Source organism: Austrofundulus limnaeus, unplaced genomic scaffold (genome assembly GCF_001266775.1).
Source record: "Austrofundulus limnaeus strain Quisiro unplaced genomic scaffold, Austrofundulus_limnaeus-1.0 Scaffold2240, whole genome shotgun sequence".
Classification (NCBI taxonomy): domain Eukaryota; kingdom Metazoa; phylum Chordata; class Actinopteri; order Cyprinodontiformes; family Rivulidae; genus Austrofundulus; species Austrofundulus limnaeus.
In genome coordinates, this window is record NW_013954642.1 from 8,830 (window position 1) to 22,172 (window position 13,343).

A 13,343-nucleotide genomic window follows, 5' to 3' on the forward strand; every position below is an offset into this window, starting at 1 on the left:
CACACACACACACACACACACACACACACACACTAAAACACTTTATACAACAGGAGGACACTGAAGAACTTGTGACTCTTTCTGAATAAAATGAGCTAAATGTAAAAAAAAAAAAAGTTAAAGTCTCACTGATTGTCCAGACTGTCGTCTCATGTTTTCCCATCTAGATGGATTTAACAAAAGTGCATCAAGTAATATGATAATGAATCTAATTTTTGCACATCTAAACCATATTTGAAAATAATCTGAAATGCATCTTGATTTACGATGAAAGCAGATTTTTAGTGTCTCCTCATTGATTATGCAGCACAGAATGAAGCCATTAAATCCAGAGCAAAACCAATGCTGTCAAGTCTTAAACCGGGTTCCCACCAAATGCGTTTTGAGCAGCAAAAATGCTCCCAATGGCTCCAGTTGGACGCACTATGTTCAGACCAGGACAGGACTAGATGCGCGTCTGAAGAGGGAGCAGTGTCTTGGTTTATTCCAGTCTGTCTTTAATGATGGGTGAAATAAAGATAAAATAAAGAAAATGGCTTTGTTTTATTTACTACAGAGCAAACGAACGTTGCGCACACCAGATAATTAATTCACCAGATAATTTAGAGGTGGTTTGTTCAGTTAGTTTCACCACTCCAGGAGCTACGAGCTGACGGACTTTTTTTTGTCCCGAGCTCAGGGAGCTGCTGACCCGCATCGGTGCTGGTATCTCCAGCCAGAACWCCAACTGCAGACGGTTGATTTCAGCTAAAAAGAGCTCCTGTCCGTCTCTGTCGGGTTCAGGAAACCGTCACGTGGAAAATTATTCTCTCTGATTGGTTGCTGCTGCACGTCGAGCAGCCAAAGTTCAGTTTGTTGAACTTGAGCAGCCGRTGCTTTGGACGCTCCGCATGCACAGAAAACGCTCTGTCGCATCCTACTGCTACCTTGCGTGCTGCTCTAAATTGGCTAAACGCTGCGCTGCTCCTAGGTGCGCGTCCACCATAGACTTTGCATGTAAACTGGCTGCTTTGGCTGCTCAAAACGGGTTTGGTGGGAACCCGGCTTTACTGTTAGCGGAGGCTTCAGGCAGATAAGATGAAGAACTGCCTTTGAACAGATTGTAAATAGTTTTTTTTCTGTATGATCGTCGATGCAGTGATCCTACTGTTAGCTGTTGTACAGCGAGGATAAGGCGGTATTTATTCCAATTGCCTGATTCCATGACGGCAAAAGAAGAGTTTACAGGAAGTAGAGTCTTCATATAAAGTTTTAACTTAGTCACGCACAGTTAGGATTACATTTAAAGCAGATTATTTTTTAAATGATGGAATCAATATTGTTAGTATTTTTGAGTGTTCTGCATCCCATATTCTATCACTTAAGATTTAATTATTGGAACATAATGAAAATAAGCGTGAGAAAACGTGAATGGAAAGGTCATTTCACTTCTGATCATCTAGATCAGTGGTTCCCAAAGTTGGGGTTGGGACCCACAGTGGGGTCCTGAAAACATCAAGGTGGGATCCTGAAAATATTGTTTGGATTAATTACACTAAAAAATGACAACTAAGAACATTTTTTTGCCTTTTGTTGTTACAAAATAATACGATTAGTGTACTTAATATGGACAAAAATAGCATAATAAATAATGTTACTGTGCTCTTGTTTATTTGACGTGAAAACAATGTTTATCAACCGACAACAGCTGGGGGCACAGGTCTCTGCTGCTGGTATTTTGTGGGTCAAAAGCTGAAAAGTTTTGGAACCACTGATCTAGAGGAGCTGAAAACAGTTCCTACAGTTGTTCTTAACACCTGTCTAATTGTCAACTGCCTCTTCCCCCTCTCCACTCGCCTCCTCCTCCTCTCAGGGTCTGTCCATGAGGACCAACCACCCATTGGCATACAATCAGCCCGACATGGGCACCTCAAGCTACTTCTCGTTCAACATGGCAGCGTTGGCCTCCCTGAACAACCAGCAGCTGGAGGTAAGTAATGAGCTCCACATGCCTCTCTCTCTCCCTCTCTCCCTCTCCTGCCTCCTTCCCCCACGGCGCAGCACCCCACATTCCTCAGACCCCACGTCTAATTGTGACAACAGTCTAGCAGCGGACAAACCCGGCCCGGCGCTCTCCTGCACCTAACGGTTCATAATACTCCATGTCTGCGGCAGCAGCTAGTAATACACAGTGACAGAGGGGGGAGGACAGGCTGTCCATGGAGCAGTGTGTGTTTAATGTGAAAGCTGTCCTCTGAAGTGATGAACACACACTAGGTTGTCCCAAACGGGTTTTTGACATGTTCACTCACTTATTTGAGCTTCTTGCTCACACGAGGTGTTAGTTGTTGCAAGTCGCTGGAGGCGGCAGGAGCAAAGCAAACTGTAAATATGCAGGTTGTAAAAGCTAAATAATGAGCTACACAGGCGGGGTAGTTTGCTGTTAGTTTGTCACTGAGTGATGTCTTTTAACAGCAGTTCTGAATGGTGGAAAGTAATGTTGAAAGTACAGGGTGAGTCAAAAGTCACAGGACACCCTTTCTTTTTGATCCAATATGGCGGTTTTTAAGGTGGCAGCCAACTCACCCTGTATCTCTATCAAACTCAAAAACTTTCTTCTGATGCAGGAATGAGGAAAAAAAATCTCCTATTTCTACTTTGTTTCATGTATATGTATTTTGTTTCGTTTGTTTTTTTTTGTTCAGGACCTCATAAACCTCGGGCGTCAGAAAGTCATTGAAGCAACAAATTCTTTGAAGTCCTTAGTTCGGGAGTCACTGGAAGATATAATAGCCAGAGTGGTAAGTTTCAGAAAAACAGCAGCTCAGCCGTAGAAATTAGTTTTGATCGAGTTTCTCCGAAAACCAGTTTTTATCAAAAGCTGTGTTTTCCTCAGTTGTTCATACATGAACTGTCCCTGTCTTCTTCCAGTGGAAGGAAAACGCGTCCCTCACAGAGAGTGAAGTCCAGTCTTTAGCTTTGAGGCACCAAGCCACCGTGGAGATCGAGGTCAAGCGCAGAGAAGCTGTTTACAGGGACGTTCTCACCAAGCAGCAATCTGTAAGAATCATCAATTATACTTTGTCTGTATTTTCAGATTGTACATCCAGTTTCTAACCTGACACCCAAGGCTTTAAAGATTTTTGTAAGATTATCTAGGAAACGGCATGTAACTTTAGTAAAAGTAGAAAATACTTTCAGAGACATTTAGCTGGTGAGTGGACAGTCGGTTTGTCAGATAAACACGACTCAGACACAGTTGATGAAACAAATAATATCAAATAATGTTGTTTGTTCTAGTTCAGAAATAACTGCAGCGTTTTTGCTAACTTTGTTGAAGCAGTTAGTTTTTTTTTTGTTTTTAGACCTAAAACCTATATTTTTACTCTCCGTATTCATTTGTTTAGAGCAACTTGTGACACTGACAATGTTTTATATGTCAACCTATAAGTCTTTCACTAAGCATCTTAAAAAATGACTTGTTGACTCTTACTTCTGCCAACGCTAAATATAAGCTGCATTTGATGTGTTGTATTGTTGTTTTTTTATGATTAATTTAATTTCCTGCTTTTATTTATTGTGTGTTGTTGTATTTTTTATTCTTGTATCACTGCTTTTTAACATCATGGCCAGGGGACTACAGATGAAAAATAGCCATTTGGCTAATTCTGGCGTTTTTAACCTATGAGTTGTCATGTATTTCTCCATCACAGTTAAAAACTGGTTCTTTGTGTTTTCCCAGCTGATGATGTTCGTGCAGAAGCTGATCACCAACAGGAAGGTGCAGGAGCAGCAGCTGGCTATTGCTAACCAGGCCTCTTACCTGAACCAGCTGGCCATGCAGAATGGCATGGTGGGGTCCGGTGGGCTCAGCCACATGGACATGATCGGGCTGTACCAGCGACTGCACGGCATGGGCGCAAATCAAGGCATGGGCAAGAACCCCGGCCCCTCAAACAACCTGTAGGTCACACAGACTGTTTCTCATTCCCAGCTGGCTCCTCCCCCTCTCCTCTGCGCTCCTCCTTTCTGTAACATACACACTGTGAGGTCAAAACTTATCGTTGGGTCAAGCAGAGGATGAAGAAGTTCTGAGACGAGACTGCTGTCTGCTTGGGCCTCATTTAGAATAGACCGTCCGTGTTGTACTCCGTGATTCACCGAGAGACGGTGGGAAAAAAAAAATATGAATGGCTGCGTGAAAGGCTTGTTCAGAGTTCCAACAGGAAGACATGTATATAACGCCTTAATGTTGTTCAAGTTGTGTAGCTTCTTTTTTCTCTCTCTCTCTTGTATTTAAAGACAAACACCCCCTCAGTGCTTGTAAGCATTGCATTTGTTCTCCCRTCAAGAAGAGTTTCCCAGTTATTTTTAGAGGGTTCTTTTATATATAATCTTTTAAAACACGTGACAGCATCTGAGTGGGACCAATATCATTGGTGATGGGACTCTGGGACAAAAAAAAGAAAAAAAKTCAGATTATTTGTCTCATTTGATTGTTCATGAGTTATCCAGCAAAGCCAACAGCTGTTGGTGCTGCAAAGTCCTGCTCATTTCAGGAAGGTAGGCGAAACTGAAAAAAAATCTATAAAAACAGTAAAAACAGAAAAGTAAAAAATGGCCTTATATTAATTTCTTTAAAAAACAATGTTGTAAAGACTTGAAATTTGTTGTGAATCTTTTTCTATTATGCTTGTAAGTGCTTACATTAGTTGTCGCTGAAGCTGAAAATGAAAATGCTTGTATTGTTCAGAACTGCCTGCCGGCTCTTTCTTTGCATCATCCTTCTTATCGTCACGTGTTGGTTAGCATAGCCCTGTGTTTCTACTTTATATTCGTTTTTTATTTTTTTGTTTTGTTTTTGTTTTTGTTTGGTTTTATTTTTTATTTTTTGCTTTCACCTGCCTGATTTGGGAGTGGCTGCAGCTCACAAAGCACAGACCGTTCAGCCGGATGTCACAGAGTCCAAACTTCGCTCTGTCCCCGTCTTTGAACTTATTAAATATCACTTTCAAGCTAAAWWTTTTTATTTATTTTTTGGGTCCGGTGCTTTGTGAGTAATGCTCTCCTGGATGCTGTAATTTCACCAGGCAGGCACCCAGACTACTTCTATTCTCATCTCCACACATGATGTCTTCTAAAAGCTCAAGCTGTTGTAGCTGTTTTAACAAGAGGAAGATGGACGTTTGTCACCAAGAGGCGCTCGTCAACTCCTTCGTTTGCACAGGGTGTATTTTCTAAAAGTAGAATGAGTTCCTTTTGCCCCCTTCTGTCAGAATGTTCTTACGTTAGCAGATACACCGATATGATTTGCCATTACTGAACTGCTATTATCTTCATAAGTATTTAATATAACATTTAATAAAGTGACCAAACCAATGAGAAACGTGTGCATCTGTGTCATTTTAATAATGCCCATTAAGATAACGTACAGTGGATGGCTGTAATGACTGGATTCATAAAGAGGAATACAGGTGTTGGACATTAGGTTCTTATGGTTGTATTTAATGAGATTTTTGACCAAAAACACTAAAATAGCTGAAGTCAGATGGAAATATGTTAAAAACAGCACTTAATGACATGAAAGCAGTGGTTGTGTATGAGTTAGATAGCACTTCCATTTAGTATAAGAGATATGAAATATACCAAACACAAGACATACAAAAAATGTTTTATTTTCTGTTAATAAATGTATATTTTAAACATTACAAACTTATTTTAGTTAATTAATCACTGTATAGCTTCTCTGATTTKTGACGTTCATCCAGCAGCTTGAACAAGGCACTGCTCACTCAAAACTAGATGATTTATGAGTAAACTGTATTTATTTGRAGTACCATATAAATTTTTAAATACTAAAATATATATTTCCAGTAATACCTGAAGAATTTCCAGGCGTGTTCTTATAAAATGGAATGTTTCTGTACTCTCACTAATTACAGAGCTCGTTCTCGTTTTTCTTCAGCTTTTACATCCATGGTTCTGTATAGATGTGAAGCTGTAATTTAGCCGAAACAGGAAAAGTCCTAGAACAAGTTAGGATCCGTCTGTGGGCTCTACAGAACATGTTCATTTGATTTAATCCACAAAATTAAGCACAGATAATGAAATTTCACCTTTTCAGTTCTGCCTGTTCTTCAGCTCTCGTCAGAACCTGCTGCTTTGCATAAGTGGCCATGGAACCCCCTCCCACCCTTTTGTTTATGTTAGTTCCGCCCCCCTGCCAGAAGTTTAGTTTTACTTTCTTTTCAGTTGAAAGTACTTTTTTTCCAAAGTAGTTCATGGTGAAATTATTTACACAAACATTATTTAAAATTGCTAGAACATTGCCATCAAAAATAAAGTTAAATAAAAATAAAATTTATCCACACATCTCTGTTCTCCATGACTGTTCTAAAACAGCAGAACCGTCCTCCTGCGAGGAAGTGGGCGGAGTCTCTGCTTGGGGTACCAGGAGACGAGCTGGGCTCAGGTCGGGGTGGGCTTGGAGTGCGACTTGTGACATCACAAGTAGCCATGTTTGAAAACAGGTCATTTCAAGACAGAAAAATATGTTTTACTTGTAGTAAAAATGACTTGAGTACATTTTTTTTTTGGTGCTTGGACTGTTTTTAGAGGCAGTACAGACCCAAATGTTAGTAAAAAAAAAAGTGAATTTTGCATATTTGGTCCCCTTTAAATGACATTTAAATGATAACCCAGTGGGTGATGCAGAGTTTCTGTACTCTGAGGGGTCAGTGGATCTTTGAACAAGGCTTTTTAATTTGTAACTCTTGCTGCTTGAATATTTCAAACAATGACATAAAGGTTTCGAGCACTTGCATGAACTGGTGTAAATTACTTGAGTTGTTTTTTTTTTTGTTTGTTTGTTTTTTTTGTTTGTTTTTTAATGTGACGGCAGTTTGTCTTGGCCTCGCTCAGACTTTAGTGCTTTAATAACTGGAAAACAGCTGATTTGTCCCTGGTGTTCCTGTGTTTCACACCCAGCAGCGTTAGGTTTAGGAAGACCTTTCATCTCGTTTCCCTTCACCTGGTGTTGCTTTCATTTTGGACTCTGCCAGGGTTTTCCCCTGCATGTCTTTTCCACCCCCACCCACCCCCCCAACCCCCCCACAGGGGAGCTTGCTCTCACAGTGCACACAGATCTCTGCCAGTGGAGAAACATTACAACTATTGCAGATGTTGAAATGTTGATCCCGTCCTATCTTAGCTCCAGATTACCACCGGCCTGTGGCACGTCCCTCTCCACCGGTTCTGTCCGCAGCAGGGGCCAGCTGTTTCTGTCTGTCGGAGAAGTCTCCTCTGTTCGAGCCTGTGAGGCCCCCACAGTGCACCCCCCCCCAATCACTGCACCTAATCCACACTGATGTGTAAAGCCAATTAGAAGTTGGGATCCAGTTGCATAAGAAATCAGATTTTGTACGGTGGATGTCGGCTGGTCAAGAACTTATGGAGACAGAGGAAGCCTGTGTGTATTCTCTCAGTGGGGGTGGGTGGGGTGTTATGAGCCCAAACTAGAGGAGGATTGTACTGATGCTGCCCTCCTGGGAAAGAATCGACTGCATGCTTTCACGCAACGCTTTTAAAGAGGCACACAAAAAGCCACGTAGTCCAGGTTTTCAGTCGATTTYTTTTGATGCGTTTGCAGCATCTTGAAGAATTATTTGCACTCAATGAACTTTTTCCACATTCGTCACGTTCAAGTATTTTACGTGACAAAGTACCACATATTTGTGTAGTAGAAAAATGGTACATGATATATATATATATATATATTTGAAAAGCATGGTTTGCATTTGAATTTCGCTTTCCTTTTCTGATTCTACAAAGTTAGTTTTTTCGTCAAACCACTTTTTTTATTTATATTTTGCTACAGTTACAGCTGGAAGATTCTTACCAAGTTTTAAAATCTTATTATCCAGCCAAAAAGTTTTTTTGATCTTGTTTTGAGACTGATTTACTAAATAAAAAATAAGAATAAAATGAGTCAAGTCAAGTATTTCAAGAATCTTACCAAGAAAAATTTTCTTACTCCATTGGAAGACAATTTTGACTTAATTTGAGTCAAATTTTCAGACTAACAAGACAAATAATCTTACATATTCTGAAAACAAGATTATTATTCTTACACAATCAGTTCTTGTTTAGTAAATCAGTCTCAAAATAAGATTAAAAAGACTTTTTGGCTGATATAAGATTTTAAAACTTGGTTAGGTGGACATTTTTTGCGATGTAGGCAGTATGTCCCTACCAGCTTTGCACATGTGGACTGAAGTTTTTGTGCATTTTTTGCAAAAATATTTGCGCTCAGTCAGATTGGATGATGCAAACTTTAAGTCTTGCTTGAACAAATGCTACATAAGAAATAATTCGGAAAATACAATTTTTATTTGTTGTATAACATTTCCTTAATTAATATTGACAGAAAGTGGCCRGTTCACTTGGACCGTATTTGCAGTTTTGGCGTTGTTGCAAACATTTTATATCTATGGTTTTTTTTTTTGTAAATTTTTGTAAAAATTCTTATGAGTATATTTATTTGTTTTTCTATCTTCTATATTTCTGGATAGACCGGGACCTTGGGTACAAAATTCCGTTCCATCACATGTATATGTGTTGCAAATGACTATAAAACTTCCTTGAATCCTTGAATCCTTGGACGATGCTTTGACTTTTGGCTCACTTGTGTCTGAGTTCAGCACTCCTGGTTTAAGTGGACGGCCGTGTCTTGGCAGGTTTGCAGATGTGGTGTAATCTTTCCATTTTCAGATGATGGATTAAACTGAGTTTTTTGAGGTGTTCAAAACTTGGGATCTTGTTTTATAATCTGACCCTGCTTTAAACCTCTGAACCACTTGTGTGCTCCTTGGTTTTCATGATGCTGTTTAARACTGTATTTTGATTGAACTAGATTTTTGTTAAGGATATTGGCGTAAAAGGGGCTGAACACAAATGCATGTTCTCGTTTAAAGCCGTGMATCAATTTGCTTCATTTTTATATAAAATCACAGTAAAATATGAGGAAGTCTGTAGTTGGTTAGAAACTGTGGAAAAGTTCAACGGGTGTAAATTTTTTCAAGGCAGCAATGATGTAATCGCTCATGAACATCCTTCAGTCATTAAATCATAATTGGTACATCACARTTTAATCCAAGTAAAAATAGTCTCACAATGAGTTCTTAATAGCAGGACAATTTTATTGTCATGTTTGTTGCAGTTTCTTTTTTTTTATTCCTTTAATTTTGTTTTTATGCCTCATCTCAGTAGAATCTGCAGTCCAGATAACTTCAAGTTCATTACAAAATAAAGTCTTTGCAATAAATAAATATATAGATTTACATTTATACTTTTTTTATATGTAGAAAATAAATATATCGTACATCTCATAAATAGGAACACCCATATGTACAACCTCAGACGCCGGCACTTTCCGTAATGTTCGTGGCTCTCTGAACATTACGAGTCACCACTTTTTAAACTATCAGTTTTTTCCCTCCTTCCAGCCAGAGAAGTGCTTTCATCCCTAAACTTGTACCAAATAAAAAAAAATCAAATCCTGCAGGTTGCTGCTTGATAATCCCATTCAAACGTGATGGATGTGGTGTTTAGGTTGTGACCAGGCCCACAGCTGGGGGACTCGGGAGGTGCGGTGAGTGCTTCGTTGATCTTTTGCAGACGTTCTCCTGCAGATACCTGACTGTCACAAACGACCACTCAAGCGTGCGGCGCGCAGCGTGTGTATTTCTGACCCTGACGTGCAATCTGTCATTGGAAACGTGGGAATGCCTTCTATCCGAGACCTCACCGGAAATGTGTGCAACGCATGACGAGTGCAAAAAAATATGTGTCATCCGTGGCACTTCTTGAAGGAACCTTCCTGTAATCAATATTTGGAGGAAATGTGCTCTTTTGTGTCACTTGTAGAAAAAAAAACATCTGATTTTGTTTTCCTGATCGACCCTCAGCTCATCAGCCTCGAGGATCCTCCTCAGTGGTTTTTACACACACACAAAAAAAAAAAGCTTTCCCTTCTCGCCGAGCTCACAAGTCCAGCGAAGGTGAGCAGTTCCCCGCCAGATCCAGAGTGCTCCTCTTCTTCCTTTTTATTTGTTTAGGTGCCTCTGTCCTCCCCGCCTGTAAGCCCTGGTCACCTGTACTGGGACAAGTCTCTGACCGCCTGAGGGATCTTCTCCACCTCCACAGGCCTGGGTAAGAAGTGGGTGAGTTTCTGGTGTTTTTTAGTCCTGCCGCCCTCCCGGGGCGTACCGTTCTTGTTCAGGGCCACGTAGTAGAAGCGCCCCGTGTCCGTGTGCTTGTACAGAGTCGAAGCGTAGGTGTTGTACCAGTTCTCCTCGAACTGTTCCCTGAACACGCACTCTGCTGTCAGCTTCTTCTGCYGGAGGAGGATAACGACACGTTAGTGGGGTAAAACGGCAACAAATGAAACCACAGAGATGAGAGCAGATCGTACTCCCTGACAAGGGCGTGTGTGCCGTTTACTCGTTCTGTGCTACAAAAAATATGGAGCGATGGAAACTCGTTCAATCAAGCACTCGTAACTAATGAGGGGAAGTCATTACACGCTCAACGCTCCCTCTTCAGACCTCCTGACCTGTCGGGGGGATTTACTCTCCCCTCCCCATGATGCAACATAACCAATCGCTCCAAAAGCCTCGGACTTTACTGACAGAACACAAGACTTTGGTTTGTATCTGCGCAGCTGTGGTCAGCCCATTACGGCCCTGAAATGTTTAATATAACCAAATCTTCCTCCAAGCAAACAAGAAGGGGTGCACCAGTTTGAATTTATTGTTAATGTTTGCTAATCAGACATGGTAGCACAGCAGCGAAACGGCCCCGCAGCCTGATGCTACCACCACCGTGCTTGACTACTACACCGTGCTGGTACTGCATTCCTAGGTTTGAAATCCCCGCTTTGACTCCTTCAAATATCCAGTATACCTTGTCCCGGTGATCAAAAAGTTCAATCTTTGTCTTGTCTGACCATAAAGCTTTTTTTTCCCCAGAAGGCATTTCGGTTGAGCTTGAAGTTGTTCCTTTTGGAGCAAGAGGAACTACCCTTTTCCACTAGTGCCACTTAGTGTAGTGTTGGTACGGTCAGTGTCAGAACGGGTCAGTTCGGGTGCTTTTCCATTGACGTTCCAGTCCGGATCCAGTGGGTGTGTTTTGGGCGGTTGGTGGAGGTGGTTTTTGGTTTTTTCAAAAAAGAGTTAATGTGCAAAATGAGAGATGGAAACACATTTGCCAAATAAGTTCTGAAATTTAAAAAAAAATTGCTAAAAATTCGAATTAACGTTTGATGGAAACACGACTAATGTCGCTGCTACAATTGAAAAAATGGCGCCTCGAGTTGTTGTAAAGGCAGCTCAGACGCAACCAGTGACTCCACCCCCTAGCCAATCAGTGACGAACAGTGTTCTGATGTTGCATTTTGGTGTTGACTGGGGCCACTTGGAACCACAACGAAGTAGGTCCTAAAAACAGGGCTGGTTCCAAGAATCTGGTCTAATGGAAATGGCTTGGAACCGTACCGAWCCGTACCGACACTACACTAAGTGGCACTAGTGGAAAAGGGGCAGACACTAGTACTGGCATACATGTCAAGTTGGACAGATTGTCTGCAAATTACACAGATTTTCCCCATTTAGCATGTAAACAGAAGTAAAGGGCAATATTATGGATTTTTTTTCAAAAACTTTCCTTCAAATTTATTTAAGTTCCAGAGCCGGCAGACAATAAAGACACATTTTTGCCACCTCCTTGTCCGTCCCTTCTTGCTCTCCTCTCCCATTGCAGACGTTTTTCATGAAAATTACGTATTTCTGAGGGTCAAGATACAAGTAAATGCCTGAAAGCGTTGARATGTGCTGTATGTACTGCTGTTCCAGTAGTTTCCAGTTCAGGAGACTTGATCATTGATGGTTTCTGAACAGTCTAACCAATGTCTTCTGCTTGATAGATTTCTGCTGAGTTCTTTAGACTTTTCCATTGTTCTGGGTAGTAGTCAGTTCTATATATGGTACAGATCTAAACCGGAACCTGGAAGTTGAAGTTAGAATAGGACCAATCTTCCCTGCTACCTAGTTTATGTACAAGTTTTAAGTCCCGCCCCCTCCATATCAACAAATGGGACACCTRTGATTTCTTTCAAGTGTTAACTTTTGTTGATTCACATAGTTCTTATCATGCTGCTCTATATTCAGATTTACTTTCACTTCTATGTTTAGTTGTAATTATTTTTTCATGCTTAAAATAAAGCTCATGTAACACRGTGATTGTAGGCGTGCTTTAAAGCCCCACACTGGTAGATGCGCAGACTTTAGTTCTAAAAACACAACATGACAGCTCCTGTAAATCAAACTGCTGTCTTCAGCTCTCAACAACGAGAGAAGGCAGGGACACTCGGTCTATGATGTACACAGTCTTTGGTCAATCCAACGAGGGCTGTCAAACTAAAACTTTTAATACTGGCAAAACATGCCAGCTTGCAGTCAGCTGCGATCACCAACGGGGAAGTTATAGGTCTCGGTTTTCTAATCCTCTGTGGATTAGGACAAACTCACAATGAGTTCAGACTTGTGCACCCGATTCTTGTTTTTATAAATCACTGGAAGTTGAATAATGTTGTGTAACCGTTCCAATGCTTTCACAGTGGGTGTATGTGAACCTCTGACCCGGGTTAAGGCTCTGCTCATCGAGCGAGTTATTAAGAGAGACTGCTGAGTTTGATTTCAGAAGGAGTTTTAATGATTGGCTGTCTGCAAAGACAACCTGAAGAGTCGAGTGACTGGGCCATCCTGAAACACACACGRACGTGTTTGTACTTCTATCCTCATGGGGACTTTGGATTGACTGCCATTCATTTACTTCTCTATCCTAACCCTGACCACTTACCCTAAACCTAACATACCTGAGCCTGAATTCACATCTTAGTCCTAAACCGAGCCCCTGACCCACTAACTGTATGTCCACCCGATGGGGACTGGGCTTTTGTCCCAGTAGGGAACAATGGGTCCTCACAAGGCTGTGTGTACTGGGGAAATGCCCACCAGGTAACAAAAACGTCTACACACACAATGTCTCTCTATCCTTGTGGGGACTTTCCATTGACTTCCATTCATTTTTTGGAAATTTTATATCCAAACCCTGACCGTTTACACTAAAATGAACCTCACAGGTACCTGACCCTAAAACTAACCTAAACTCAATTCACACCTTGGTCCTACCCGGTCCCCACGAGGCTGCATTTTCCTGGAGAAATCATCCCCACCAAGTAGCAAAAACAAGGGCGCGTGCGCGCGCACACACACACACACACACACACACACACACACACACACACA

The 13,343-nt window shown here is 41.1% G+C and overlaps 2 protein-coding genes across 2 annotated transcripts; one reads left to right on the plus strand and one right to left on the minus strand.

Moving 5' to 3' along the window:
• Positions 1 to 1,852: 1,852 nt before the first annotated feature.
• LOC106537309 (transcriptional regulator ATRX) lies at positions 1,853 to 5,365 on the plus strand (the record flags this gene model as incomplete). Its single annotated transcript, XM_014034695.1, is given in 4 exon segments — positions 1,853 to 1,969; positions 2,685 to 2,780; positions 2,911 to 3,039; positions 3,722 to 5,365. Coding segments are annotated over 4 exon segments (567 nt in total), but the record flags the coding sequence as incomplete, so codon positions are not given.
• A 3,793-nt stretch (positions 5,366 to 9,158) lies between these two features.
• Positions 9,159 to 10,373, minus strand: LOC106537311 (fibroblast growth factor 16; the record flags this gene model as incomplete). The annotated part of the gene is given in 1 exon segment (XM_014034697.1): positions 9,159 to 10,373. A coding segment is annotated over 1 exon segment (247 nt), but the record flags the coding sequence as incomplete, so codon positions are not given.
• Between the last annotated feature and the right edge of the window lie 2,970 nt (positions 10,374 to 13,343).